This window comes from Pangasianodon hypophthalmus, chromosome 17, assembly GCF_027358585.1.
Source record: "Pangasianodon hypophthalmus isolate fPanHyp1 chromosome 17, fPanHyp1.pri, whole genome shotgun sequence".
NCBI classification, from domain to species: domain Eukaryota; kingdom Metazoa; phylum Chordata; class Actinopteri; order Siluriformes; family Pangasiidae; genus Pangasianodon; species Pangasianodon hypophthalmus.
This window is the reverse complement of record NC_069726.1, coordinates 15426903-15453885: the sequence shown is the minus strand read 5'-3', so window position 1 is coordinate 15453885 and position 26983 is coordinate 15426903. Positions and strand designations below refer to the sequence as shown.

At 37.9% G+C, this 26983-nt stretch overlaps 1 protein-coding gene across 5 annotated transcripts; it reads right to left on the bottom strand.

The window, feature by feature from the left end:
• Positions 1 to 1466: 1466 nt before the first annotated feature.
• On the bottom strand, positions 1467 to 25950 carry marchf3 (E3 ubiquitin-protein ligase MARCHF3). Of its 5 annotated transcripts, none has more exons than XM_026942014.3 (6): positions 25792 to 25950; positions 25042 to 25085; positions 11551 to 11844; positions 8388 to 8592; positions 6782 to 6991; positions 1467 to 2891 (listed from the first exon to the last, which is right to left on the bottom strand). In XM_026942014.3, the coding sequence occupies exons 3-6, from the start codon at positions 11793 to 11795 to the stop codon at positions 2733 to 2735; spliced, it is 819 nt and encodes a 272-aa protein (XP_026797815.1). In that variant the 5' UTR covers positions 11796 to 11844; positions 25042 to 25085; positions 25792 to 25950; the 3' UTR covers positions 1467 to 2732. The 5 variants fall into 5 exon arrangements, with proteins under 5 accessions (XP_026797815.1, XP_034168369.1, XP_026797816.1 ...); XM_034312478.2 differs by having other exon boundaries at positions 11551 to 11840; XM_026942015.3 differs by having other exon boundaries at positions 25042 to 25061.
• Between the last annotated feature and the right edge of the window lie 1033 nt (positions 25951 to 26983).

Genomic DNA, 26983 nt, shown 5'->3' with positions numbered 1-26983 from the left:
TTAATTATGTTGCCTGACCGTTTTCAAGGGCAAATATTTGCAAGCAGAAAGTTAGCCAGTGGCAGGGGGAAAAAAATTGGAAACATTACAGTCTGGATGGACCTGAATACCCTCCACACTTCTTTTAATGGACTGGACACATTGCACTACAGCTGATACGAGCAGGTGGCGCATTCCTGAGTTTAATGAAGGACGTCTGTTTTATTCCGTGAGGGTCTCATTAGCGATTTCCATGCAATAAGCACTCGTTTGGTTTATACAACCAGTGCTGATTTTTGAGTTGGTGTTGAATTTTGATAATGGATCCAGCGTAAAGAAAAAATAATTATCGATACATGATAATTAGTTGAAACTGTACTTTAGGCAATAACTCCTTGCAGGATTCATATCATTGCTACTGGTGGAGGTAAAGTAATGGAACGGTGTCATGTAGAAAGCGTGTTAAAATTTAATTATGTTAAAAAGTCATGAGTCTTCGAATTACACTTACTTTCTTGGTGGAAAATTGAATAAGAATTCATTTTAACACATGAAGACACTTGTACCTAAGTACCCAAGCTGTTATGAAGACTATGATGCTCATATTTAACATCCTTTTAACACACTTGGTACTGTTTTGAATTTTTATTGTACAGTTGTAGAAGAGTAATTATTTATGATCTCACTATCCAGTGTCACACAGAAGAGGGTGAGTTTTCTTTTTGAGTCAGGTTCCTCTCAAAGTTTCAGGTCATCTCACAGTGGTTTTTCTTCACCACGGTCACTTCTGGCTTGCTCTTTAGGGATCTAAAATTAAATCTACATCTGGATTTCTATAAAGCTGCTGTGTCACAATGTATATTATTAGAAGTGCCACACAAATAAAATGTATTTGAATTGAATTCCTATGACGGAAAAAGCAGCAAACTAACTGGGTTCATGTCCATTAAGAGAGTGGTATTCAAAGTTTTGTTGGCAGAGGCCCTTATACATCTGTTAAATTTTCTATATTACTCACCCTAACAGTCATATTGTTGCCCATTTTTCATTCCATTTTTCACTTTCTAACAACTGGTACCATAAATTTCTCCATAACTCTAACACTGCAGGCACTCTTCTGTTTATAGCCAAAAAAGCCATACTCTAAGCCATTCTATTAAACATTAGTAATATTATTTAATACTTTACATTAAATCAAGTCTAATTAAAATCCATTCTGCTTACTTCACTTTCTCCATGTTCCTTAAGGTTTGAATACCTCTGCTTTATAAGGGAACCGTGACGGGGAAAGGAACTGTTTTCCCTGTATTTAAGGTCATACAACCTTAAAAAACCTCCAAGAAAAGAAAAAATGTTTATTTTGAATAAGTGTTTACATTGTGCTTGGTTGATGCTATATAGAAACATAAGGGATCATTATAAAGTCATTCAGGAGGGATTTTTTTGGAATTCTTTGGATGAATGAATGCAGTCCAAAAACAGAAAAGGCACATGTCCCCTTATTTATTATTATTGTTTTTTTTTTTTTACTTTACAAAACAGCTTCTTAGTATTAGCTTTAGCTCCTGTGGAGAACTGCTCAGGAAAGAACAGTGTTGGTCTTCTCATGATGACAGATTTAAAAAAATGTCTTTTATCTGCTGTTTTTCAGGTCAGGTTGACTCAGACTATGGCAGTCAATGATGTCAGTTAGCCCCATATGAATCAAAATTAGCAACATGCTTAGCCACTCATTTCACCCTCTCACAGAAAATGAAGTGATTATTGTTACTCAGTTCTTCCTCAGCTTCTTTTCTCTATCAGTGCCTGTGATCACTGCATTTAGGTATCATATAGGTATTTTAGCATTTTATACACAAACACGTGGTGTACTAAGCACTAGCACTGTGATGAGATGTTAACGTTGCTAATCATGTGACGCACCCATACTTATCTGATCAAGTGGGGGGAAAAAAGTAGGGTTTTTTTTAACAGTCAACTAAAGTTGAATCATAATTAAGGATTTTAATTTCTTGAATTTAACCTACTGTATGTAAATGTTATTAAATGACATTTATTATCAGAACAATTTTTTCAAACATGTGAAACCATTACAAAGGCTCTAAGGTTAATTAAAAAAGTCTCCTCACAGGGTATTTCTCTTACTGAGCTTGAGGTACTTTAACACAAATGACAACTTGCAAATAATAACTTGTGAATTTACAACGGAAAAAGCAGGAAAAGCTCTTAAATTGCAGATTCCTTGACTGGGGACCCCTTACCTAAAAACATTACATGTATTCCATTTACAAAACAAATAATGGTCAAAAAAAAAAAAAAAAAAAAAAGAATGACAAAGTAAGTTTCTCTCATAAATAACTGACTGCATCTCCTTAGCAGAATTATCATACAGGCGTCAGGCTGAAAATAAAACCTCTGTGGGATGTTACTGGACATGTCGACATCCCATATATATATGTGTGTCAAAAGACAAAACAAAAAAAGGTATGGATCCATACTGTTGCGTAATCAACAAGACGAAATGTATTACACAGTCCTTAACGTCCATCCACAGATAATGTTAGCAACTTGCTAACAAAGTCCACAGGCAGCTGGATTCCTTCAAAGCTCTGAAATGCGTCCATGGTTCCTCAGTAGTCTTTTTCAGAATTAAACAGTAGAATCAGTGTCACTGTTTCTTCCAACAGTTCTTGGCCTTTCCTCTCAGGCCAGTCTTCTGTGCACTCTGAGTTTATGTGGACTTAAAAATGCAGTCACACTATAGATTCTTTGGACGGTCGTTTTACATTCAGCAGGCCTGTCACTGACGGATTTCCCAGTGAATCACTGTGGGACTTGGGAAGCAGAAGCACCACCCTTTGATTAGTCTGACGCCATTCATTATACAGACGGCAGTGGTACCTGAGAGACACCTGTAACAGAAGGGCATGGAAAGAGGTTAGATCTATCACATTGCTTAGGCATGAAAGGCCAAAGAGTTCTAATTAATGCACTTTGTGCTTCATTCTGTACATAAATTACATGCATTCATATTGTATGTATAACCTTTAATGCAACCAGCAATCAGCCACTACAACCATCAGTCAGTGAGTAAACAGCTGCAGCAACCTTTGTTTATTTGCTCATCGGTAAGCACTAGTAAGCAAGATCTAATTTCAGAGACATTTGGACTTGCTGGCAGCTACACATGCGGGAACTTTCTCTCAAGGGCTCTTCAACTATGCTTGAACATCTGATTGCAATCTAAAAATATGGTGTGAGAAGACTGACTTAAGACATGGGCAGAACGTTGGTGTGGGAAAATATGAACTTTTTTTCGTGTGTGGGAGACCAGAGGTGGAAAATTCAGAATCAAAACTGAAACATACAGGGCTTTTCAAAACTGTCAAGAGTTCTTACTGCCTAAATACATATAGACTAGATTTTTCTCTAGCCTCCAACCGCCTACTTCAAAAAACAAAGAGCAATGAAGCCCATACCACACCACAACCTCAACATTTTTGTGTATTATAAACCAGAGGAAAATCCCCAACACATCCTGGAGCCACGAGCACAGTTTGCTGATTTCCATGCTAAGAGAAAGCAGATATAACTCATCAGTTTATTTCCAGGTTTAGTGAGTATATCAGGGCAGGAAGGACACCACCAAACTGTGACATTCGGGAGTTGAGGCTCCCTGAAATAAATTTTCTCAACCATGTTGATTGCTGTAAAATGACAGTAACTAGAAACAAATGTTTTATTTATTTAATTATATTTGGTATATTATATTGGGTACAGGTTATTTTGAACTCAGAGCAAGAACAGTAAAAACTAAGGTGATTTTAGACTCTTACACATATGCTCACCCACACTTTGTCATGAATCCTGAAAAACACGACAGGTATGGAAAACAACAAATGTTACAAAAAATGTTTAAAATGCTACGTAAAGCAAACTCATTATATTACTGGGATCTTTAGTGAGCAAACTAAAACTCTGGGTTAACTCTTAGAGGTTCTATGTAGAACCCTATAACAAAGTGTTTCCTTATCAGAAATATTTTATATCAGAAATATATTAGGAAGATAGCAACCATTATTTATCAAATAAACCCATATATAACTGTTGAAGAACCATGTTTCTGTGTAACACAGATTCTATGTAACACCACCGAATTTCACCATCAGAACACAAAGCAACAACAATTGCACCATACTTACAACAGATCACGATATGAAGACCTATGGCTAGGAATCTAAATCTGGCCCTTTGCATGACTGTATATAGCTTACAAGTTTAGACAATAAACAGATGAAATGCCATGACATGGTCCATGGTAAAATGCTCACACTAATCCATGGCATGCTCTAGGCAGAGCATTCACTCCATGGGCTTAGGAAACCTCATTTCAGTTCCCCTGAACTCTTGCAAGGAAGGTAAAAGAAAAGCAAATCTGCTGTAATGTTGCCTTTTCCTCTCTGAAGACTGACTGCAAATTGCCAGGGCTGCAAGGACAAGTACCAACAAGTCAAGTGGGAATTTTAAAAAAATCAAATTTCAGAGAATCAAGTGCTAAACACTCCTTTTCTGTGCAGAATAATGGGTCTCCTGGGGGTAGATGCTGCTTGCCCATATGTTCTTATATTAGAACTACTCCCAAACCCAAGGCATCTGTATGAAGGTATGAAGACCTTATTAAAGTAGAGCTGTGCAAAATGCACACATTACTCATGGCTCCTTGAAAATGATCCTGAAAGGCTTGTCTGAATTGTTCCATCCACTAAATTTAATTGGGGCAATGCTTTCTAGCCAAACAGAGGTACACCTAAAGTATCTGATCCAATTCATAAAGTGCTTGATAAATATATTTATGGGAATCAGGTGTGGTGGAACTAGCAAAAACTTCAAACAGGATAACATAATTGCACTATTCACGTTCTTATGATAATACCAATTTCTTGCACCAGCTTCACTTTCTCCATTTTTGATTGTGTATTTTCCATCAGCACAATCTCATGTTGCACAAGTACAAGCCGGTTGGCTTTTGGCAACGGGAATACACAACATCAAAAAAAATGTCCTGTACGGGTACATTTTTGTTCACCAAGGTATAATGCAAATGTATCCTTAGAGGCTTCCAAATCCTCTCCTTTATAAAACGTTTCACAAAACTGGCTTTGTTTGGGTTTGACTTTGAATTTCTTCAATGGACAGAGAGGTCACTACACTTCAGGGGTATAAGCTGGAAGGGAGTAAAACTAAAAGTAAAGTAGAGATATAGCAGTCAGTGGTCCCAGAGTAATCAGCACAGTCATCTAATTATGTTTGTCAAATGATGTTCCTCTGAAATAAATAAAAGCTACACACATACTTTGAGGGAACTTCCCCAGTGGCTAGCGGTTGCACCTTAAAACCCTAATTTAGAATCTAAGTACTAAAGGATCTGTTTTTGCTGCTCATGTGGCAGACGGCCAAGGTTAACGGTGGATGGACTCTCGGGGACAGGTATGTCTGGCTTTTCCACTTTCTCCTTGTCCTCAACTACCCTGATGCAGAGTCATATTGCTGCAGGCTCTCTTCATGGAAGTCATTCCTTCCAGACACTAATGTGCAGTACCCTGTAAGAGTGTGCTTGGCCTGAGATGGCTATTTAATGAGTGGTAGACCCTAGCTGCTTAGTGGTTTCAGATGGCCCTTAGCCAAGAGCTTTTTCCCTTCAGTCAGAACCATGACTTTCTGTCTTCTTGTCCTGGATCAAAAGCCTTTTTGTTGTACCATATTTTTGTCGGTGCTGACAGTCATGCAAACAAGCTGTGGCCAGACAACATCCATTACAAATTCTCTCTCATCTACAACAACACTGGCTTTGTTGGCCTTTGTATACAATCCCAAGATTCCATCAACCTGGAGAGAAGTCCTCAAACTTACTGACTATGCATAAATAATAGGGAAGTAGAAATTAGGTCAAAATATTTTCTAACATTCACTTCACTGATAACTCAAGGACACATAGCTACAATTTCCATTAGAAATAATGTGTTTACTGCTTAAAAACACTTCATTCATTGATTCATCTTCAGTAATCAGTAAGCATGTATCCTGGTCAGGGTCATGGTGGATCTGGTCCCTATCCTAGGAACACTGGACTTGAGGCAGGAATACAACCTGGATTGGAAGCCAGTCCATCGCAGGGCACCATGTACACACACATTCACACACCTGTTCACACTTGGGGCAATTTAGAGTAACCAATTCACCTACCACTGAGTTTCTGGGTAAAAGAAAACACAGACGGTAAACCAAGTTCAGGATTGAACTGGAATGCCGTGCCTTAAGAAGTGCTAGATCCAAGGATAATAGTATAATAACAGTTTAAAATATAAAATATATTAATAGTCCCTTAAGAAATCGATTTAAATAATAGGTTTAATGTCTAACCAAAAAGAAGGTATTGAAGTTAAGGTAGCAAATAAGTAACCAGGACACTTTAGAGTCCATTAAGAAAGATTTCACATTATGTTGTTTTATCTTCTATCCAATTTACTTCATGTATGAGGCTTAGGAAACTGCGTTACACAGCTGTGTACTACACCTGCTATCAAGAGAACTCCCAATCATGTAAAGTCGTTTTGTGGGTCAATTTCCATAAATATTTTTGTTGCTAATCACTGAGATAATGCTAAGAGCTTTTATTATTTCATTGTGAAAATTCTAATGCTGGAACAACAGGAACTTCTTACATAGTAAACTGAACATGAGGGCTAACACAGTGTGTTTAGGTCACATGATGCTAGACGTGCCATTTGTTGTCTGTACTAACCAGGGTCCAGAAGAGATAAATGGTGAAGAGAGCTACAGTGAGAGCGATTAGGCCCACAGCCTCCAGTCTGCTGGAGAAGTGCAGGTGGTCCACAGCTCCCCGAAGACACAGCCAGCCTGAGATGGTGGCTAATGGCGTGATCAGCAGGAAACACACCATGTCCCCGAACAGTGTGCGCTTCTCCTGACGCAGCCCAGGGTTACGGAGCCACTGCACAGAGGCAGAAAGGTTTTGACGAAGACAGCTTGTTAGGAAATATGCAACAGCAACATGTATAAACTCTCTGCAACTGCAAGTTGTCAAATTTCCCACTGGCTAGTTCTCTAACTGGAAGTTTTATCCATAAGAAAATAAAATGAGAAGAATACTGCTAAAATGTACAGCTTCCTCTTTAAATATGGAGATTTGCATATTGCAAATTCTTCATGGCTGATCCAGTATTAAACTATTTCCCAGGAAGTAGCAAACATTATGCTGCTACACAACCATTTAAAAGTGATGTATGATGTTTGTGATGTTTCATGCACGCAGATTGGTCACATTATCATTTAAAATTAGCATATTTCTTTTTGCCGAAGCGAGCGCCACATTGCGCCAAGACAGATAGCCTTTTAATATTTTATAACTTAAAGATTCCTTGCCGAGATACATGGCCACAATTTTTGTGGTTTGAAAACGATTCCTGTACTTTCATAAAAATGTAAAATTAGGCATTTATGCAAATGCTGCTGCGGGTCGCCTTCTGTCACTGTGGGTGTAATTAGCGCCATGCGAATATGCAGAGACTAGGAAGCAGATGCTTAACAAATAGGCCGAGCAGAGCCCTGCTGCATTGCAATTATGCATTCTGGTAACCTGACACAGACGCGCAGCAGGGAGACGCTAGCGAGTCTGAGCTATTAGCCCTGTGCCTCTCATTTAAGCTCTGCCCACTAGACAATACTTCTTATCCCGCATAAATGGAAACGGGGACTTAATGAGCACATTATGCGTTCAAATCGAGAAAGCTTTTATCTTAGCTTTGGGATCTTTAACACTAGGATGTTAATCAGCATATTAGGCTTCTCATTACTCTGGAAATTTGTCTGTGGGAGGCTCGATCATTTACAGTTTTCAGGAAGTGTGGGCTGGTTGGCTTGGCTGATTCAGAAGTGCTATCGAATGTGAATAGATTATTTAATAAAATTAATCATTACCAAGGTCCAGATTATCCATGAACCTGCTATGAGGAAACAGTTTTGTTGTTTTCAACTTCAACTTCTATTCCCTCCCTTTCTCTCTCTGCACACAACCATCACATTCCAGCTGTGCATTACAGAGCCTCTAGTCTCTCTCTCTCTCTCTCTCTCACATACACACACACACACACAAAAAAAATATATCTCATACTCATATAGACATGTGCAGTTACATACAAAAACATACTGTGTATTGCAACTAGTGAAACAAATTCTTGTGAAAAAAAATAGCTGGTATTTCTCACCCTTCATACCCCCAGCCACCCTTTTGTCACAGAAGCTGCGAAGTCAGAGAAGCTGTGTCATCTTGTTAACAACAAGGCTACATAGCCTCTGCAGAAGCGAGAGTGTTACTATAGCGAGCGTACCTCGAGGAGAGGTCGTGCCTTGCGCTGCACGCTGAACTGGAAATGGCAGAGCTCACAGAAGCTGGTGCTGGAGGCTGAGAGCCAGTGCTCCAAGCAGCTACGGTGAATGGTGCCCAGCGTCCCTGCGCACTCACACGGGGACAGCAACTCCTCTTGTCCCCCTCCATCATGGCAGATCCTACACATGGGTCTCTCCACTAGAGCACTAGAGGGAGAAAGAGATGCAGATGCTTTAAACATCAGCTCTCTCTTCAAAATATTAATATAAAACAACAATTTGATAATGTTAATACAATTGATAAGTATTTTGTGTTACATTAAGTTGCTTTATACCAACTTTATACTGTGACAGTACTGCTGGTTGTAATTCAAATCACAGGTTTATTTTAATGAGCTGGTTCGAATACGTTATCGTTTCTATGGTAGCAACTCTTTCACAGTGACCTGTATGTCGGACACTCTGCATAATCCATGGCTAATAATAAATGGATTCAAAATGTTTATCATTTAACAAATGTACAATTGGAGATACTGTGAAGCTTTCTTCAAGAAGACATTCATTTAACATTCTTGAGTATCAGTGCTTTGTAACACTCAGTGAACTTCCTCCATGGAAAAGTGTTCAGGAGGGAGGACGAAGGAGTGCATTCTCGTTTCTCAGTAACATGACAAGCTACACTTTTTTAGTCTTCAAGAGCTAAAAATGAGAAGCTGGTGAGGATACGACTGTTTATAGCTGCTATAATGTAAGTGATAATGTTCCTCAACATTGAAATATAACTATAAACTGTGGATAAAGTCCACATCCTTCATTTATAAACTATAAATTGTAATTGTTGGCCATTTGCTGTGGTATAAAAGTATTTAAAAATCATAACCACACCACCCCTTTGTTGATTATTTTCCTATAGCAGCAAACCCTGTCATGTTTTATTCCTTACTTAACTTTTGCTGAATATCAAATTCTGATTTTTTAAAAAAAACTTTCTATAACACCGTACAATATTTTTATATGATTATCTCAGAGCTATAAACAGTCAGAATATTGAAAGAAAGTCTGAGAGTTTCCATTCATTACATGTACTGAAATCCTACATAACAAAAAAATCTTCTTAGAATGGATTAATTTGTCAGTTTCACTGCTCTGATAAATGGTAACACTGTTCCTAGATGACATGTTGAATTATCGTTTAATGTTCTGGCATTGAGGATTGTTTTGATAATTGTTGAGATTTCCACAATTAGTAGCATTTTAATTGTCTGATTATCACAAATTTCAGGCTTCCTCAATTATTTCAACATAATCGCCTGTGAACTGGAGAACTTAGATGAACTTGTTTTAATTGTCCTGTTGATTACTTTGGTAATGTACACATTTAGAGCAATAACGTGATTAGGCAATAGTCCTAACTATTAAAATGTAATATATTTTAAAACAGGCTCATAATGCACAGGATGTTTGCCCATAAGGTGAAAAAAATGTCATATGCATGTGATCAAGTGTTATTATGGGCCCAAAAGTGATGATTTTAAATAAATAAATAAATAAATAAATAAAATAAAAAAACCTGAAGGGATAGACTCCATGTGAATATCAACAGCTCAAATGTCATCTGTACTTTAAAAATGTATTCAAACTTTGATGTCTGAATAAAACAGAAAATTCCCTTTGTTCTCTACATCCTACTGAAAGTCAAGATTTCTCAGAAACACAATGCATTTTCTTTGTCTCACTTCTCTGTGTTTATTATTGTGTTTTCACCAATAAAATATAGATCTGTGAAATATTTTCTGTGTATATTACTGTAAATACTGTGTATACTTTATCATGAACGTACAGAATGAAAAACATTTCAGCCCTTCACCCAGCTGCAGACAGACACAAGGACATGTCTTACAGGTGACTGTGACGGGACAGCAGTGTGCCAGCCTAGTCTTGGGGCATTATGGGTCTGCGTTTTTTTTCACCACTGACCCTTCTCAGCGGTGGCAGCTGAGGCTGGCTGAGGGCACTGCTGTGTTTGGGGAGGAGCGATGGCGGGATATCTGGGCCTGAACTTTGATGCACGTGCTAGGCTTGTGCATCACAAAGCGGGTGTCAGACGTGTTAATCAAAGATCTAAATTTAGAGGCTAAGAGCTCATTTAATGAGCTCCTGTGGTCAGACACCTCTGGACTCTGTCAGCATGAGCTGCTTTGAGATAAAGCTCCCAAAATATCTACTCTATTCAAAAACTGAGGAGAAGAAAGTTGTTGCTGTATTTTTTTTAACATGCTGTTCAACCATGTCTTTCCTTCACAGCGCGTGATCGTTTCTATTTTAACCAGAATCTTTTCGGAGAATTGCTTTTCGTGAGTTTGTAGGTTACACACGGTAATGCTAACACTTCGCCTGGATTTTACATTTAAGAGAACAAATATGTTTTTTATGTCCCATCACTGTTATCAAAAAACACTGTATTGGAATTGTCGTCTTTTGATAATTGCAAATTGTACAAATCGTACTTTAACAAATTGTACTTTTCCTCATCACTATCATGGTGCCACCAAGGACACATCTTTTGTATATTCAGTATGTATCTTTCCGCTGGGAATGTGAATATAGTATATATTTTAAATAATTTAAGGTATTATGGATGAGGAGGTAATTTAAGGCACTATGGATGTAACTGAATCTGAATACACTATTTGGAATGAACAGATTATGCATTCTAAAGAGATACAAATACAAATAGGAGGTGCACTATTCCTTTTTTTAAGCTTAAAGCTTGTTAAGAAAGCCAGAAAGCTTCACAGGGTACATGGTTAAGACTAATGTTGTGCCCCATGGGATGCAACAAAAGAACCCTGCAAGCGGGAGTTTTTTAACGAGAGGTCAGATATGAAGCTTGCAAAGCATCCCTTTGTATTCACGATGCATTTACAACTTCTTTATTTACTGCCTGCTCAGGGTCACGGTGGTTTAAATTAGGCTACTAGTTTGTACCTTGACGGTACCTCTTCAGTGACAAGGAAAGAGACAGATTGGTACCTTTATTTCTGAGAGTGTATATTAGTCTGTAGGTTTACCATGTTCTGAAACAAGAAATACTTCATTCCATTGTAAATCTTTTCGTAGTTTACACTACTCTCCATAAAATGTTTTACAGGTAGCTCTCCATACCTCTGTTTGGCTAATACTGCACTGTTTGTATGTTGTCCATCTTTTGCTGCCCTGTGTTTCCAATATTGTGCCTCCTCATTGGCTGGATTTGCCTCAGAGTCCATAGCTTTTCCTGGAAGGGCGGGTTCACAGCAGTCTGAGCTCTCCATTGGAGCAGACTCGTGTCCGGTAGAGCTTCTGAGAGGCGTAGTATCTGAATGGTCCATCAACACCTCAGGAAAGTGGCTGCAGCAGCCCGTCGTCATGACAGCAGCCAGATGATGCTGATGTGCTTATAGAGCGTTTCCCATCTGGCTGAAAGAGGAGACAAGAGAAGGCCTTCGAATCATATTTGGTTAATTCCTTTTATTTGGGTGAATACATTTAAGGTTTACTCATTAGACTGAGATTTTACACATTAGGTAAAAGGAAATTGTAACATTCATCTATGACTTGGTAAAAGAGACAGTATATCTTTTTCTTAGGTTTGTTCATAACAATAAACTAACACAGGATGTCATTAAAATGAAAAGACAGCAAATTCAAAGTAAAAACCAACACAGTGCTTTAGTATAAATGAGATATTATTAGTATAATAACCGTATGTATTAGTATATTTACATTTATCTATCAGATAGTTTTATAAAAAACAATCCAAAACAATTTTTTGAATCATTGTCTACGAAACATATCTCAAATGCTTTGTAAACTGAAACCGAAGCCTATAATATTTTTTAATAACTTGCAAGACACAAGAAGTTTCTCACACCACAGTTTATCAGCACTAGCCTAATCTATGTTTGTGACTCAGCAGTGAAGAAGGCTGCATAAGTAAGATCTAGTAACTCATCTAGATGACAGTATGAACAACAAAAGGAAAAGGATTTTATTCTGTCAATACAAGCAGACATCTTATATGAAAAACCTGTTGCTGTTTCAAATCTAAGCAGACATTTGCGGATTCATTTTTTTACTGTCATGAAATAAAGCTAAATCAACTGAACCATTTAAACATAAGATCAACCCAATTTTTTTTTTACAACCTTCTATTAAAGTAAGAATAAAATCCAAACTTTCCAGATCTTGAATTTATCCTGGGAGCACTGTGAATAATGCAGGAATACACCCTGGATGGGACACATCGCAGGGCACCCCACACACACACACACACACATACACAAACACACACATTTGTACAGTCATTCACACTTAGAAGCAATTTAGAGTTGTTAATCCACCTACTAACATTTTTGGACAGTGGGAAGAAACCTGAGAACCTGGAGGAAACCTAAATGGACATGAGGAGAACATACAAAACCCTGGCAGTAACGGGACCTCAAGAGTGAACCCATAACTGTGGAACTATGAGGCTGCAACACTGTTTACTGTGCTGTTGTGTTGCTCTTGATCACAGCAGAAGAGTTAAAGACAACTCTAAACTAGGCTAGAGCTAAGAATTCAAATCACCAGTCCACTGGACAATCTTTAGTTAATACTGTCAGAGTACTGATAAACAAATACATTCATTCACAAAGAAGAATAAAAGACACTGATAAACCCATTATACAACTCAGCAACATGTCTCCACACACTACACAAGTGAATCAGGAAACACAACTTTGCAGTGATAGCCAGTGCATTGACAGTGGCTCTATTGTGTCCCTACTCATTCCCAGAGGGCAAAAGACATCTCCATTAATTTCCCAAGGCAGTGAGACAGAATGAGTTCGCCAGTTAGTCAGTGAGCTGCATTGTTGCAAGCTCACATCACACAACAGAGGGTCAACACAAACTCTGTGCTTTGCTCCGATTCTCCCCACACCATGCAAACAGATGTGAGTGCACGGCACAGAGCTATCTTTCAACCCAGGGAAGAAGTCCCAGTTCATTTCTAATGATGACAAGACAGCGTGCCAAGACAAGGTGCCTTTCAATAATTTACAGTAACTAAAGGCTTTCGCAATGCTCCGGACGGGCTGGGCCTTGATAAAAATAACAGCGTCGGATCTACTGGAAGTGAAAGCATTGCAAGGACAGGAAAGAGCTGTCTGTCACTAGGGCATGAGTGTACAAATAGTAGGTGGGGTCTTCCTGACAAACCATTGGACAAGGAAAGGTGTTTTCCTGCAGCCTGTATTCAGTGTAGGTGTACATGCCAGAGATCCCATTTCAAACATAGATCTCACAATGCAATGAGAACACAGTGTTTATCAGTGTGCTGCAGGTGTCATGTATAGGCAAATGTGCTTCCTCTGCACGACAGGGCTCATTTGGCACACAAGCAAAATAGGCTGATATTAGGTAGTGTGTGAAAAATGTAAACCGCAGTGTCATGAGCTGACATTAAAAGTACACTTTGTAATGTTTACAAGACGTGTAAAAGACAAATATTTTCAAAGATACCTTAGAAAAACTGTAATGTGCAATGGATCTGGCTGGTTTCTTTTCTTTTCATTTCAGATGGTTTATATTTTTCTGGGCCAGAAATTGGCTCCACCTAGGGCTGGGCAAACTTGATAATACTTGATGATATTCAAGCATTTTAAGCATTTTTCCACTTGCAGTCGTGCTGTTATACTGAATATCAGGACATGACTGTGATTGGGCCACAGGTAAGCACAGCTGTGCCACTATTCAGTACAACAGCACGACTGCGAGTGAGAAATTGCTTTTATACAACAGTTCTATTAATAGGAAATTAATATTGATTAACTAACATTTCAGACACAATATGGCCAAATATTTTGTTTATTTTTGCTGAGTGGAAACAGTTCCCAAAGAAGCCACTGCAGAATAGAGCGCTATGTGTTGCCATGCCAACACAAAGTCTGACTGACAGCCTGTAGTAAGCATAGTAATGATTTCAATGAATTGTAATGAACTATTGCTCGGACTGGAAGTTTATGCAGTGAACACAGACACAAGCAGAGTAATACAAACAGTGACATGTCCCACTGTTATACTAAATATCAACCCTCTTGGAACATCATTTTGCCAATCAAATTAGTGGACAACCTGTTGTATGAAATATTGTTATTGTGAGAATTAATATATATTTCTGTGATGTTGCAGGTACTTTGTTATCTTTTTTGTGCTTTTAAACTGGTTCACTGTTTCAACCTTTGAATGGAAGATGATAGATCTGATTTAGTGAATCTTTAAAGTTGTAAATTGTTTAACAGACTTTTAGAAAATTATTTTTAGTTTTAAAAAACATCAATATTTTTGTAAATATTAAGTAAAAGTATCATCAACGTCAGTTTTTTCACAGATTCTTTACTGTTTTGCTGGCGGTTTGTTAGAAAACCCGAAATATTGAGATACATATCATGCATTTAGTTTCATGCAACATGTAGTTTCACGCAACATGTAATTTCAACATGCAAAGGGAAAGGTTTGTTAATAATCGGGCTAAAATAAATAAAAAAAACTAGCCTGAGAAATTGCTCTTTTAATTGCCAAGAGGAGAAGAAAAGAGAAGAGAAGACAAGAGAAGAGAAATATATGTAAAAAGCCAAAGTACCAGAAGTGAGATGAGACCACATGAAATAATCTAGCTGCAGCTGCTCTCAGCCTTCTAACAGGGCAACTACAGATAGAAACTTAGAAAAACCACAAAAGCAAGACATGACACCTCAGAAGTACTGAGGAAGTCATCCTTAAGCTATGTAAAAGAAATCTGCAGTATCTCTAGCATATAAATATGTTAAATGAATGTTAATTGTAGTGCCTGTATACTAGCTTATGTTGCTCCCAGTGACAAAGGAATACTATGTGGGAATACACTCACACATATTTTTGTTGACTGACCATGCTTCATGCATTCATGAATTCTGAATCAGAATTTAATACTATAGTAAGTAATATGTTAAATGCACAATTTAAGCTAAATTATTAGTATATTGTCAATTTGTAACATCACAATCCTGTCACTAACATGTATTCACTATTGAAAAAAGCTTAAAGAGTTGAGGAGTAGTTTAGTGTATTACATTAAAAACTGAAACATGACCAGAAAAGAAGCTCAGTTATAATAGATTTGAAGTCAATGTTATCGTGTCATCATATACAGTGCACATTCACAAGGAAATGATTGACAAATGTGTTTCAGGTTTTGACTGGAGGGAGAGCTGAAAAAAGCTTAGAGAATGTGGGAAGACTGTGTGCTTCAGATAAGATGCTTAGCTGACTCTGATAAACAGGGAGAAGCTCCATGACCTTGAACTATTCCGTCATGCATATATATATACACACACTCCCACACCCACTAAGTACTTTCACACCCACGCACGTAAAAGCTGACGGTGCAAAATGAACCACATTAGCACTGCGGAGCGGTTTGACCTTCTGTATTCTAATCCATTTATGGTATATTTGTTCATTGATGGTGCTGGTGTACTTTGACGGCTATAGATTTTTCACAAAATGCTAATTAATTTCTTTCACATACTTTTGACGCATTGTTAATTCAGCATGGTAAGGCTCATAAAAGCCAAGAAGCAAATAAAGAGAAATAAGACTAGCCATGCACATAAAATATGCCTTTTGTCAGGAGAATGCAAATTCAAATCGTCACAGCCTTATCTAGCCAGGAGTTCAAGAGAACAAAACTGTCTTTTGTCACCTGGAGGAATGACGTTACTCTCGCTCCTGTCAATCAGAGTGATACTAACCAATTACGGGTATCTGTGGGCTCATGTAAGCGGAAAATGGCAGTTACCATTTTCCTTTGAGTGTGCAGCTGCCCTCTGATGTAGCATGCGCAGCAGTTTGAAAATATGCGGTGGCTTCACATATCTTGGAGGAAGCACATGTTAGCCTTCACCCTCCCTGGCTAGTAGCTGATGTGTGATAGGGGAGACCTAGCTAGTGATTAGGAATTGGCAAATTTCCAAACTGGGAGAAAATAGAGTAAATATTTTTTTAAAAAAGTGGATTTGGACAACTTTTCCAAAGAAGCATCTTAAGTATGACATGAATTAGTATTATTTTAATAGAAAATATATCCCCAGTTATAAACTGACCAGAATGAGTATCTATTCCTGTTCTGTGTGTCCAGTGAGAACCTAAATGTCTCTTAAAATAACAATGTACACAAGACTATACTTACACTTACCAATTAAGGTCATCAATAGAAATGTGGCAATTTACAAAGCAAAAAGGAAAGGACTGTTCCAAATCAGTCTGAACTGAAAGATATGCACGTTTAAACTGTCACATAACTAATAGTGACAACAACTAGGACTGCAACAGAGTGTATGAGTGTGTGCGAGTGTGTCTGAGTGGGTGTTAGAAGTGCTGTCAGTGTGAATTGCATCCACTGTCATGGCCTGAAGTGTTGTTGCAATGCCAGAGCTGCGTGCATGTCACAGCTGTGGAACTCCTGAAGGCCAGCTGGTCACACAGAGCTGATCCACACTGACACCAAGCTTCTCTCTTTCATGTATATGCTGTGTGTCAGCCTCTAGCAGTATGGCAGCTCTTGTAAAAGGCTGACACGCAAAGGAATGTGCTATTTTATATGCACGTAATACACACACGTGAGTGACTCACTCAAAAAAGACAACAAGACCCAAGATTTAACGTCAGACATTAGAATTATCAAGTTTTATCTGTCTACTCTATGGCTTTAAGCTATTAAGCATCAAAAGATTTGACCTCCATGATTTAGACATATATTCAGACATAGGTTTGAAAGTTTTGTAAAATTTTACAGATGTATCTAAGGTCTTTTATCCCCGCCACAGACACAGGGTTACTCACAACACAGGGATAGAGCAAAAATGTGGGCTGTCTCGGAAGCCCTGAGGACTGGTTTGAGAACCATCGCTATAAACAGCATATATAAAAAAACATTAATTTTTTATCAGTTAGACCTATGTAATTTCAAGGTCATGATTTGTATGAAGGGACTCGCTAGCAAGAGGAAGTTGTGCGCTGACAGGAAAAACATTCCTTTTATGGTCATCTCAAATCACTTCCTGTGACCAAATAGCAAGTAGAAGATGGCTAGTAATGCACAAAGTGTATTGCTTTTGTGCCACTATTTTGATGTTCAGATAGATAAGAAAATGTACCTCTTAGTGGTTATTCCTAAGTGGCCATTTAGTCTAACTGAGCAATCAAGGCTGAAATCACTCCTTAATTTCCCTTATATGCAAGTCTTTTCAAACATAACACAGCAGTACAGGAGTGACAACTTTCTCAAAGAAGTGACATGAGCTAGGTGATTATCTGGTCATATTTGTCTCTACATTTAAAGGTAGACACTGCTCACAAAAGCTTTTCCCCTCTGAACACAGACATTCGAAGTTATCAGTTTATTAAGTTAAAACAAAGCCATTTTTAATACTGGGTGGAGAATCAATATAGATATAGTTATAAATATTGAGCTGCGGTGAACCTATCACACCTAATCCTGTTTGATTTAGCACAAGATCTCCATCTTGCATTCCTGGCTCCTCACCAGTGTGGGAAAGGGAGCAGACGGGCTTAAAAATAGCAGTAACCCCACCCCAAGACAACCCTTTTCCACAACCCCACTGACCACATCTAATGACTTCAGCCCAGCTCTCAGTGCTGCTCTTAGGACCCTCCTCTTAAGCAAATTAGCCATAATGGCTACCCAAAGCAGTGCCTGTTTCAAAGTCAGCACACTGATGAACACCAGGAGCATCTTCATACACTACCAATACAATATTTGGAATTTTCTACTATGTTCATAAGAATGAAGAGATTAACACTCTAAAATAACACATATGGAGTTAGACAGTGACCCAGAAAATTGTTAAACAACTCAAAACTATTTTTAATTTAAAGTCTAAACAGTATTCCTGATGAAGTTTTGCACACTCTCCGCATCTTCTCAGCCAGCTCATTATGGAGTTTCAAGCAGAATGCTTTTCTTAAGGTTCCAAAACCAGGCTGAACACTTCTCTGCTTCTCTTGAATAAAAACTACGTGTTTTGAATAAAAACTACTTATAAACATTTAATGTATTAAACCTTATATACAAGCCTTTATCAAAATGTGAAATATATGAAGCACTTTGCTTGCACTTGGATTATTCACTCTCTCTCTCTCTCACACACACACAAACTTTCACACTCTCACTCTCAGTCTAGTGTGTCCAAACCTTCGAATGGTAGTGTATTTTCAAGTACCTTTCTTTCGATAGGCCGTGAGTATAACATCACTAAACGCAAAGTCATTCTGCAGAGTGATTGTCAATAGATAATGGTGTGAAAACACATAATGCGCAACAGAGTTTCCTGCCCCCTGATACTCATGTGTGAGTCAGAAGCCAAATATTATTACATATATGTATATTTGAAAATGGGTGCCAATATTTATGCCCAATTTCTATCACAGTGTTTCAAAACCAGCCCAGACATGCCTTTCTCATGTGCCATAGAACAACACAGTAATGGCTGTAATTAGGCCTTTTGGTAAACATTGGCCCTTTATGTTCACAAGCCTGCAGCTAAGATTTGTTGGTATGAGCTGAGGTGTGCCAGCTGCTCTGGTATGGTTCATCTGTACCAATTACACAGATACTGTATAAATATAGAGGCAGTGAGCAAAGAGCAATGCTACTCTAAACCCCACAGAATGTTTGAAGCCCTGGATGCCAGTTCATTGGATCATCACTGCTTGTACAATGCCCATCAAATTGATCAATAATTACAGCAAATACAGTAAGTAGACTAGTATAAGTAATAATAAGAATAATGTTGATAATTGCATTTGCACATGTCAGACCTCATAATAAAATGTAGATTTTGGGTTTTGGGTCAACAGGCAATTTGTAAATGTGAATCAGACTGCACAGACATGGATCTTTATCAGAGGCATCATAACATGTGGAGCCTTAGGCAAGCGGGCTATGTGAAGACCAAAAAAAAAAAAAAAAACCCCACCAAACCACACATGATAATTATATGCAAATTAATTATACATCATTCTGTGCACTCAAATAAAGCAAGAGTTGCTGTTTTAAAAACAGATCAATGACATAATCTAAGGAAATGTCTGCATATTTGTAGGCTGCCTACCACCCCACTACCTAGAAGTCTATGATGAGTCATTCAGTGCATGATGTTGAACAGAAGTAAAATGTACATTTAGGCCAAGACATACTAAATACCAAAATAGTAAGATGAACTACTGTCAGTGTTTTATGTGTCAGCAAAGTTTCAGAGCAGAAAGCTTGTTTATTTTTCTGAATATACTATATGGCCAAACTTTTGGAGGCACGTGACCATCACACCCATCTTTGGGCCTTCCCCAAACTGCTGCCACAAAGTTGAAAGCACAGAGCTGTACAGAATGTCTTTGTATGCTGTAGCATTACAATTTCACTGGAACTAAATGGGCTAGCCTAAACACGATCACATGACTATGCCCCTGAGCACAAAGTGAGCTCCATGAAGACATGGTTTGCCAAAGTTGGCTTTGAAGAACTTCAGTGGCCTGCACAGAGCCCTGAACTCAACCCCAGGCCTCAGTACCTGACCTCAATAATTCTCTTGTGGCTGATTGAGCAAATCCCCACAGCCATGTTCCAAAATCTAGTGGAAAGACTTCCCAGAAGAGTAGAGGTTATTATAAAAGCAAAGAGGGTACTAAATGTGGAAGTGATGTTCAAAAAGCACATGTGGCTGTGATGGTCAGGTGTCCACAAACATCTGATGATATAGTGTATTTATAGTATCAAACTATCATGGGATTATAGGGGTTAAAAATAAGTGTGACAATATTTAAAAGATTTAAGCATACATATCATATTTGTTTATTTAAGATATTATATTACCATCCCTGAATCTGATCAGTCTAATTGCTGCTAGAAATAGGAACTCGCACACGAATGCACTTCATTACAGATACAATTTCCATAATGAAGAGAAAATTCAGAAGGTGCTACCTGAAGGACAAGGTTAGATGCAATTCAAAAAGTTAGAAAGCTAAAACAAATTCACAAAGATTGGTAAGACTGCCTTCATTCCCTTCACAGCTAATTGAATATACTTCTTTATATTCTTGTGGCAAGGCCATCACATACTATATTACTGTCAGTGGCATTACTAGTCTTTCTATAGTCTGCTGAGAGCAGGAGCTCTCGCCTTTTAATCATTTACATGCAGACAATATACACTTTAGCATTAAAGAAAGCTTGATTATCTCAGATTCTTGCACTATCTTTGTCTATGTGTCTAGTGCCAATATAAAGTACATCTAAGATAATTTATTGCTAAAACCATTTAACTCTTTGCACCCTCGTGTTTAAAGTTGTTAATGCAACAAAGCTGTTCTGTTTTTATTTCAGGTTTGAAAATGAACCTTTATGATAATCATTTAACAACATTTTCAGGAAGTACACATAATGAGTAGCAGGGTCAAAAGTTTAAGTACTACTGGTTCATCTCAATTTTTTGCTAGAGCTACCTGGTCTAGAAAAGGCAAATCAATATTTATAGTTTGTGAATTTTGTTTGCACTGCTGAGCCATGTCTCTGACAGAACAGATGATTTTTCTTGGATCAGACTCAATGGTACTGTGGTACATGCTGCTCCTATTGCTTTTGTGCACGGCTCTTTTCAGCCACTGTGATCAATCCGTCCATGACACATCAGCGCGTACCAACACATCACTTTCACAGCAAGTCTATGATTATGTATGACTAGCTGTTTGCAAAGAGGCTCTGGTCTAACCAATAGAATAAAACAGCCTGGAAAGAAAATACAGCCTGCCTATTCAAGCAGTCAGAATAAGGCTGTGGGATGTGCTTGTGTATTTTATTTTTTTCTCTCTCTCTCTCTCTCAACTCTTTTTTTTTTTTTTTAACAGGAAATGTGTTCAATCAAAAAGAAAAAGAGGAAGATACACCCTACAGGATGAGTGCACAATTGAAAAACCAGTATTGTACAACAGCAAATTTAAGTATTTCTCCATCACTTTACACGTCCAGAAGTAAGACTAACCACTGAAAGAAATCACTGAATTTTTTTTAAGTACAATTTATGCATGTTGCACATAGATTACACAATCTAGCCAAGGAAAATTGTGAAATATGATTCATTTTACAGGGGCAAGATAGTAACCTGTCAACTGCTGTCTTTGCATAATGTTCTGCCGTTCTATGTTGTGCCTTCGATTAATGCTTTGCTATATTTCATGTTCTAATGTAAGAAACAATGTTTAAGAACGGTGGAACTTGGCAGACTGTTAGCAGTAGGGATGGCTATGTATAATGCTTAATGCTCTGTCTATCTGCAAAGGAGAGTTAGGCTATTTCAAATGTGCCTTTGTCACAAAACTGCATACTTTTTATACAATCATTAGTGTATTAATAGTAAATATAAAAAGGTCTCGCTTCAGTGCCTTTCACACTAAGTTACATCAACATCTGCGGAGTTATTTTACTGTCAAAAGTATCCATATGTAAATGCACTAATGAGGTCCAAATTTTATAAATAATAACCCGATCCCTATCAATACAATGCAACAAGTGTCATGAGTAAAAACTACAAATCCTAAATTATCTTTAGCAAGTTCCTGTACTGATTACAGGTACAGGAATTAACACATTTTCATGCTACATCGGATTGCTGCCAAAGAACACAATAACAAATTGAGGATTTTAAGTGGGTGGCTCTGGAAGATGGTGGAGTTGAAGGGGTGGAGCTAACACAAATTGTCTGACAAGGCGCAACGCAGAAACGATGTGTATTCGCAAAGGTCACATCAAAAGTACAGCCTATGGCAAAATTTTGTTCAAATTACAGATTTCTAAAAGCTAGGAATCTGTGATTCTAACAATTATGAATTCAGCATTTCATACTATTGCTTTAGATGGAAAATGAACTCTGTAGATTTTCATTTTAAATCAAAATCTTTGAGTACATGAATACAAGAGAACACGTAATTGTCAGACTAAGCTTTTCCATTTAACTTACTGTATAGAGGTATAGTTTATCATTCCTGTCAGTGTTATTGCACTGATAATATTATAATATTCCATTACACACAATCATGTGATTCAGAAAACACTACAGTATTGTTATCACACACATTTACATTATAATTTTAAGACAGTCCTATGGAAACAGTAATACTGAAACCACTGCTATTAGATATAACTCTGTGCTCATAAGTGCCTTTGAAGAACTGTTTCCACTTACACTGGTTGTTATTTCATGTTTCTCAGAGCAAGAAAGCAAGACAATACAAAATTTAAAAACAACAGACATCACATTCATTTGAATGCTGGTATTTTTACAATAATTTTCTGTATTGAAACTTTTGAAAAAAATGTACATTTGTTTATACAAAAGAGGTTTAATATTTGTGCATATGTAATAAAACTAGTCTTGATTTTAGAATTAAAATATTTATTTCACTATGTAGAGAATGAACATATAAGAAGTTCATGAATGCACTGCAGAATAAACTTTCTATAAACAGAAATACATACATGTGTATTCAGTCAGGTCCAAGTATTTGGACAGTGACACAATTTTTGTAAATTTGCATCTGTACACCACCACAATAGTCTTGAAATGAAGCAATCAAGATGTGACTGACTTTCAGCTTTAATTCAAGGGGTTTAATAAAAATACTGCATTAACTGTTTAGGAATTACAGCCATTTTTACAGAATCCCTACATTTTCACAGGCTCAAAAGTAATTGGACAAAGTAAGATAATCATAAATATTAGGATTATTTAATACGTGGATGCAAACGCTTTGCAGTCTGAAGTCTGGAACCCATGGACATCATCTAATGCTGAGTTTCCTCCCCTGAGATGCTTTGCCAGACCTTTACTTCAGCCGCCTTCAGTTGCTGTGTTTGTGGGACTTTCTGCCTTCAGTTTTGTCTTCAGTGAGTGAAAAGCATGCTCAATTGGGCTGAGGTCATCAGACATTTAAGAACATTTAATTCCTTTGCCTTAAGAAGCTGTTAGCTTGCCTTCACAGTATGTTTTGGGTCATAATCCATCTGTACTGTGAAGTGCTGTTCTATCAGTCTTGCAGCATTTGACTGAATTTGAGCAGAAAGTATAGCTCTGTACACTTCAGAATTCATCCTGCTACTTCTATCAGCAGTCACATCATCAATAAACACCAGTGACTCAGTTCCATTTCCAGCCATACATGCCCATGCCATAACACTGCCTCCACAATGTCTGACAGATGATGTGGTATGCGTTGGATCACGAGCCTTTCCTTTCCTTCCCAATACTCCTCTCTTCCCATCATTACGGTACAAGTTAATCTTGCATCAGAACTGGTCAGGCTTTTTTTTTTTTTTCTTGAGTGTTACCAGTGGTTTGCATCTTGAGATAAAAGGTCTGTATTTACATTCACGAAGGCGTCTCTTGATTGTAGACTTTGACAATGATATGTCTACCTCATCCAGAGTGTTCTTGACTTGACTAGATGTTGTGAAAGTATTCTGCGATCATCCACTTTAGTTGTCTTCTGTGCTCCTCCAGGCCTTTTGGTTGCTGAGTTGCTGAGCTCTCCAGTGCATTCCTTCTTTTTAAGAATGTACCAAATTGTTGATTTGGCCACTCCTAAAGTTTCTGCTATCTCTCTGATAGGTCTGTTTCATTTCTGCAGCCTAATAATGGCCTCCTTCATGCGCATCAACACCTCTTTGAACTGCATATTGACAGTTCCCATGAACAATTACTAGATGCAAATTCAACACTTGGAATCAACTCCAGACCTTTTATCTCTTTAATTTATCATGAAAATGGAGGGACTATGTAAAAAATGTCTGTAATTCCTAAACAGTTAATGCAATATTTCTGTTACACCCCTTGAATTAAATCTGGAATTCTACACTTCAATCACATATTGATTGCTTCATTTCAAATCCCTTGTTGGGGTGTACAGAGGCAAAATTACAAAATGTGTGTGTGTGTGTGTCACTATGATATACACGTCAAATATATACCTACATACAGTCCAATTCTTTTGTTCTTGCTACACACTGAAGACATTTGGGTTTGAGATGGAAAGACGATAGAACATGGCACTTTTTATTTGAACCCACACATTTTCAAAAATATTAGATGTAAACAATTTAATAGTTTAAACAATTAATAGCTCTGAATGTCTACTCTTGGTTTGAGCCCTGAGGTTCACCTGTGTAGTCTGCATTTATTGTTAAAAAAGGATAAACCAACAAGAAGACCAGAGAGCTGTCTATGGGAGAAAAGCAAGTCATTTTGATGCTAAGAACAGAGGGAAAATTGATAATTTTATTGCTACAGTTTAAGAGAATATATGTTATAGATGCAATTTGTTCAAAAATATTTGGATAATGTGAGCAAAGTGTCTGAAATAAAGCACTGAATTCTATATCATGTAATCTGGCAAAAAGTTACCCGATATAATATAATGTATTTCTAGCCCAATGTTCAAAGCAGTGTAGTAACCTAGATGCAACACTGTATGAGTTTCCTTTGAGCTAGGCAACAAAGTAGCAGAGTAGCAGAATCTTACCATCACCCCCTAAGAGTTTCCTGGAAATGATGTTGCAGTCACTTCTTTCATAAGTGTTTCATATTAAAAAAAAAACAAAAAAAACACACATTGCATGGCATGAGTCAATAGGAAAAACATGTAAAATTGAACATTACCACAGTACAGGAGACCTCATGCAAACTGGGCATGCCTTAACATGATTTGTGCAATGAGCCTTTTTACAGTGTCAGTTTCACTTGTGGTTTCCTAGCTAGTGGGTGTCTAGGGCTGGGCATTTAAGGCACTAGCTCCCTGGTGGTCGCCAAGTGATGGAGGAAATGAGGAAACGTCCAAGCAGCTGACAGCAGCAGCCGCAGAAATGCAAAGAGCTCGAGCTTCCTGAACAAATGGGACATACCAACGGCATTTAAGATGCAATACTACGGAAATGTTATTAGGATAGAGCATAGTGTTTTGGTGCACATGGGCTACTGTTCAGTTCTGGGTTTTTGAGATGCAGCATGCAAAGCGTTTTGTTTTTATTAAAGATGATAAATAGCCTATTTATGGCTCTCTCTGGTAAGGTGAAATAACGTTAGCTAAGTTTGTTGCCTTTATAACCCACGTTTGATGACATTTTCCTGGATAATGAAATTCTTCTTTTCCGGGTAGGAAGTTTTTAAACACCGGCTTCACAACACAACCGATAATCGGTGCACTCCTGTGAATATCTATCATTCTGACAAATAAAACATTAAACAACTGACAACAGATGATGTCATGACTTACCGGAAGAACTGTTCAGTGCGTGTTTAAGTCCCCAGTGATGACAGTGTTGTTGTTTTTTTTGTCCTGAAACAGTAACATAAACAGGACTTAGCTGTTCCGCGTGCAGTCGCTCAGGACTCGCGCTCCAGCTCGCGCTCAGCTGTTCACTACACGCCTGTGCTGACGCTAAGGCTTTTCATATGACAGCTTCACAGCCAATCACATTCCTCCTAGAACAAACCCAGCAGCCAATCAGAGCGCTTTGGAAAGAGCCCAGCACGCGCGCGGGCGCGTGTGGAAGGCCTGCGGGATCTTTCTGCAGTGTGCGTGTGAAGGCTGCTTTCAGGTTTCATAAGTAATGCGTTAGTATTTCGTGTTGGTTTGCTGTAGGTGTGTTTTTGGGTGATCAGGTTGGTTTTTTATTTATTTATTTATTTTTTAACTACATTATATAAGAAGTGGATAACCATGCACAGGATTATACTGAAATATGAATGATCTCAATTTTGATCTCAAGTTACACAAAACATCTTCTGTATCAGACTTCTCTCCATCTTCTGTACTTTTCATCCCCCCCCCTCTCATTTTTATTGCATTTCTTCATATTTCATATTCTTAATTTAATCTACCCTGCTATCTCCAATCCACCTGCTGCACTCTAAGACTGTGCAATACCATATCGTCCATGATGTCCCAGTACAATTCCTCCCCGTGATAAGATTTTGTCATCCTGCGATATTAATGATGTGTTTACGCACCACCATGTACGCATCTCACATGTAGAACAAGAACAAGCATGGCAGAAAGGCGGAGTTCCAACCCTAGACAAGGAAGAATTAATCCCCCAAAAAAGAGCTTCCTCTGTAATATGGATGTGGTTTGGATACAGAAGGTCAGATGTGAATCAGTCGGCTCTTAAGACTGCATACTGATGTGACTTATGGCCAAAAAAGATAGTGTTGAATGTTACTATTTTCATATCTTCATTTATATCGTTACCGCAAAAAATATCATGAAATATAGTGATATAGTTTTATGTCTATATCGCCCATCCCTATTGCATGTTGCACCTTAAACAATTCCGACCACCGTTTGCATGTGCAAGGTTTACAGTTATGAATGTGTGTGCACGTGTGCATGTGTGTGTGTGTGCAGTTAAACTCAGGTAGGAATGTGTGCTATTGTACTAGTGTGTAATGTTTATTGTTACTTA

What these genes read in the sequence shown, in the direction of transcription:
- marchf3 (XM_026942014.3), bottom strand. Translation starts at nt 11,795, where the DNA reads ATGACGACGGGCTGCTGCAGCCACTTTCCTGAGGTGTTGATGGACCAT. An exon ending in GCAGTATTAGCCAAACAGAG is followed by an intron (nt 8,593 to 11,550) that starts GTATGGAGAGCT and finishes TTCTCCCTCTAG; the next exon opens with TGCTCTAGTGGAGAGACCCA. An exon ending in AGGCACGACCTCTCCTCGAG is followed by an intron (nt 6,992 to 8,387) that starts GTACGCTCGCTA and finishes GCCTCTGTGCAG; the next exon opens with TGGCTCCGTAACCCTGGGCT.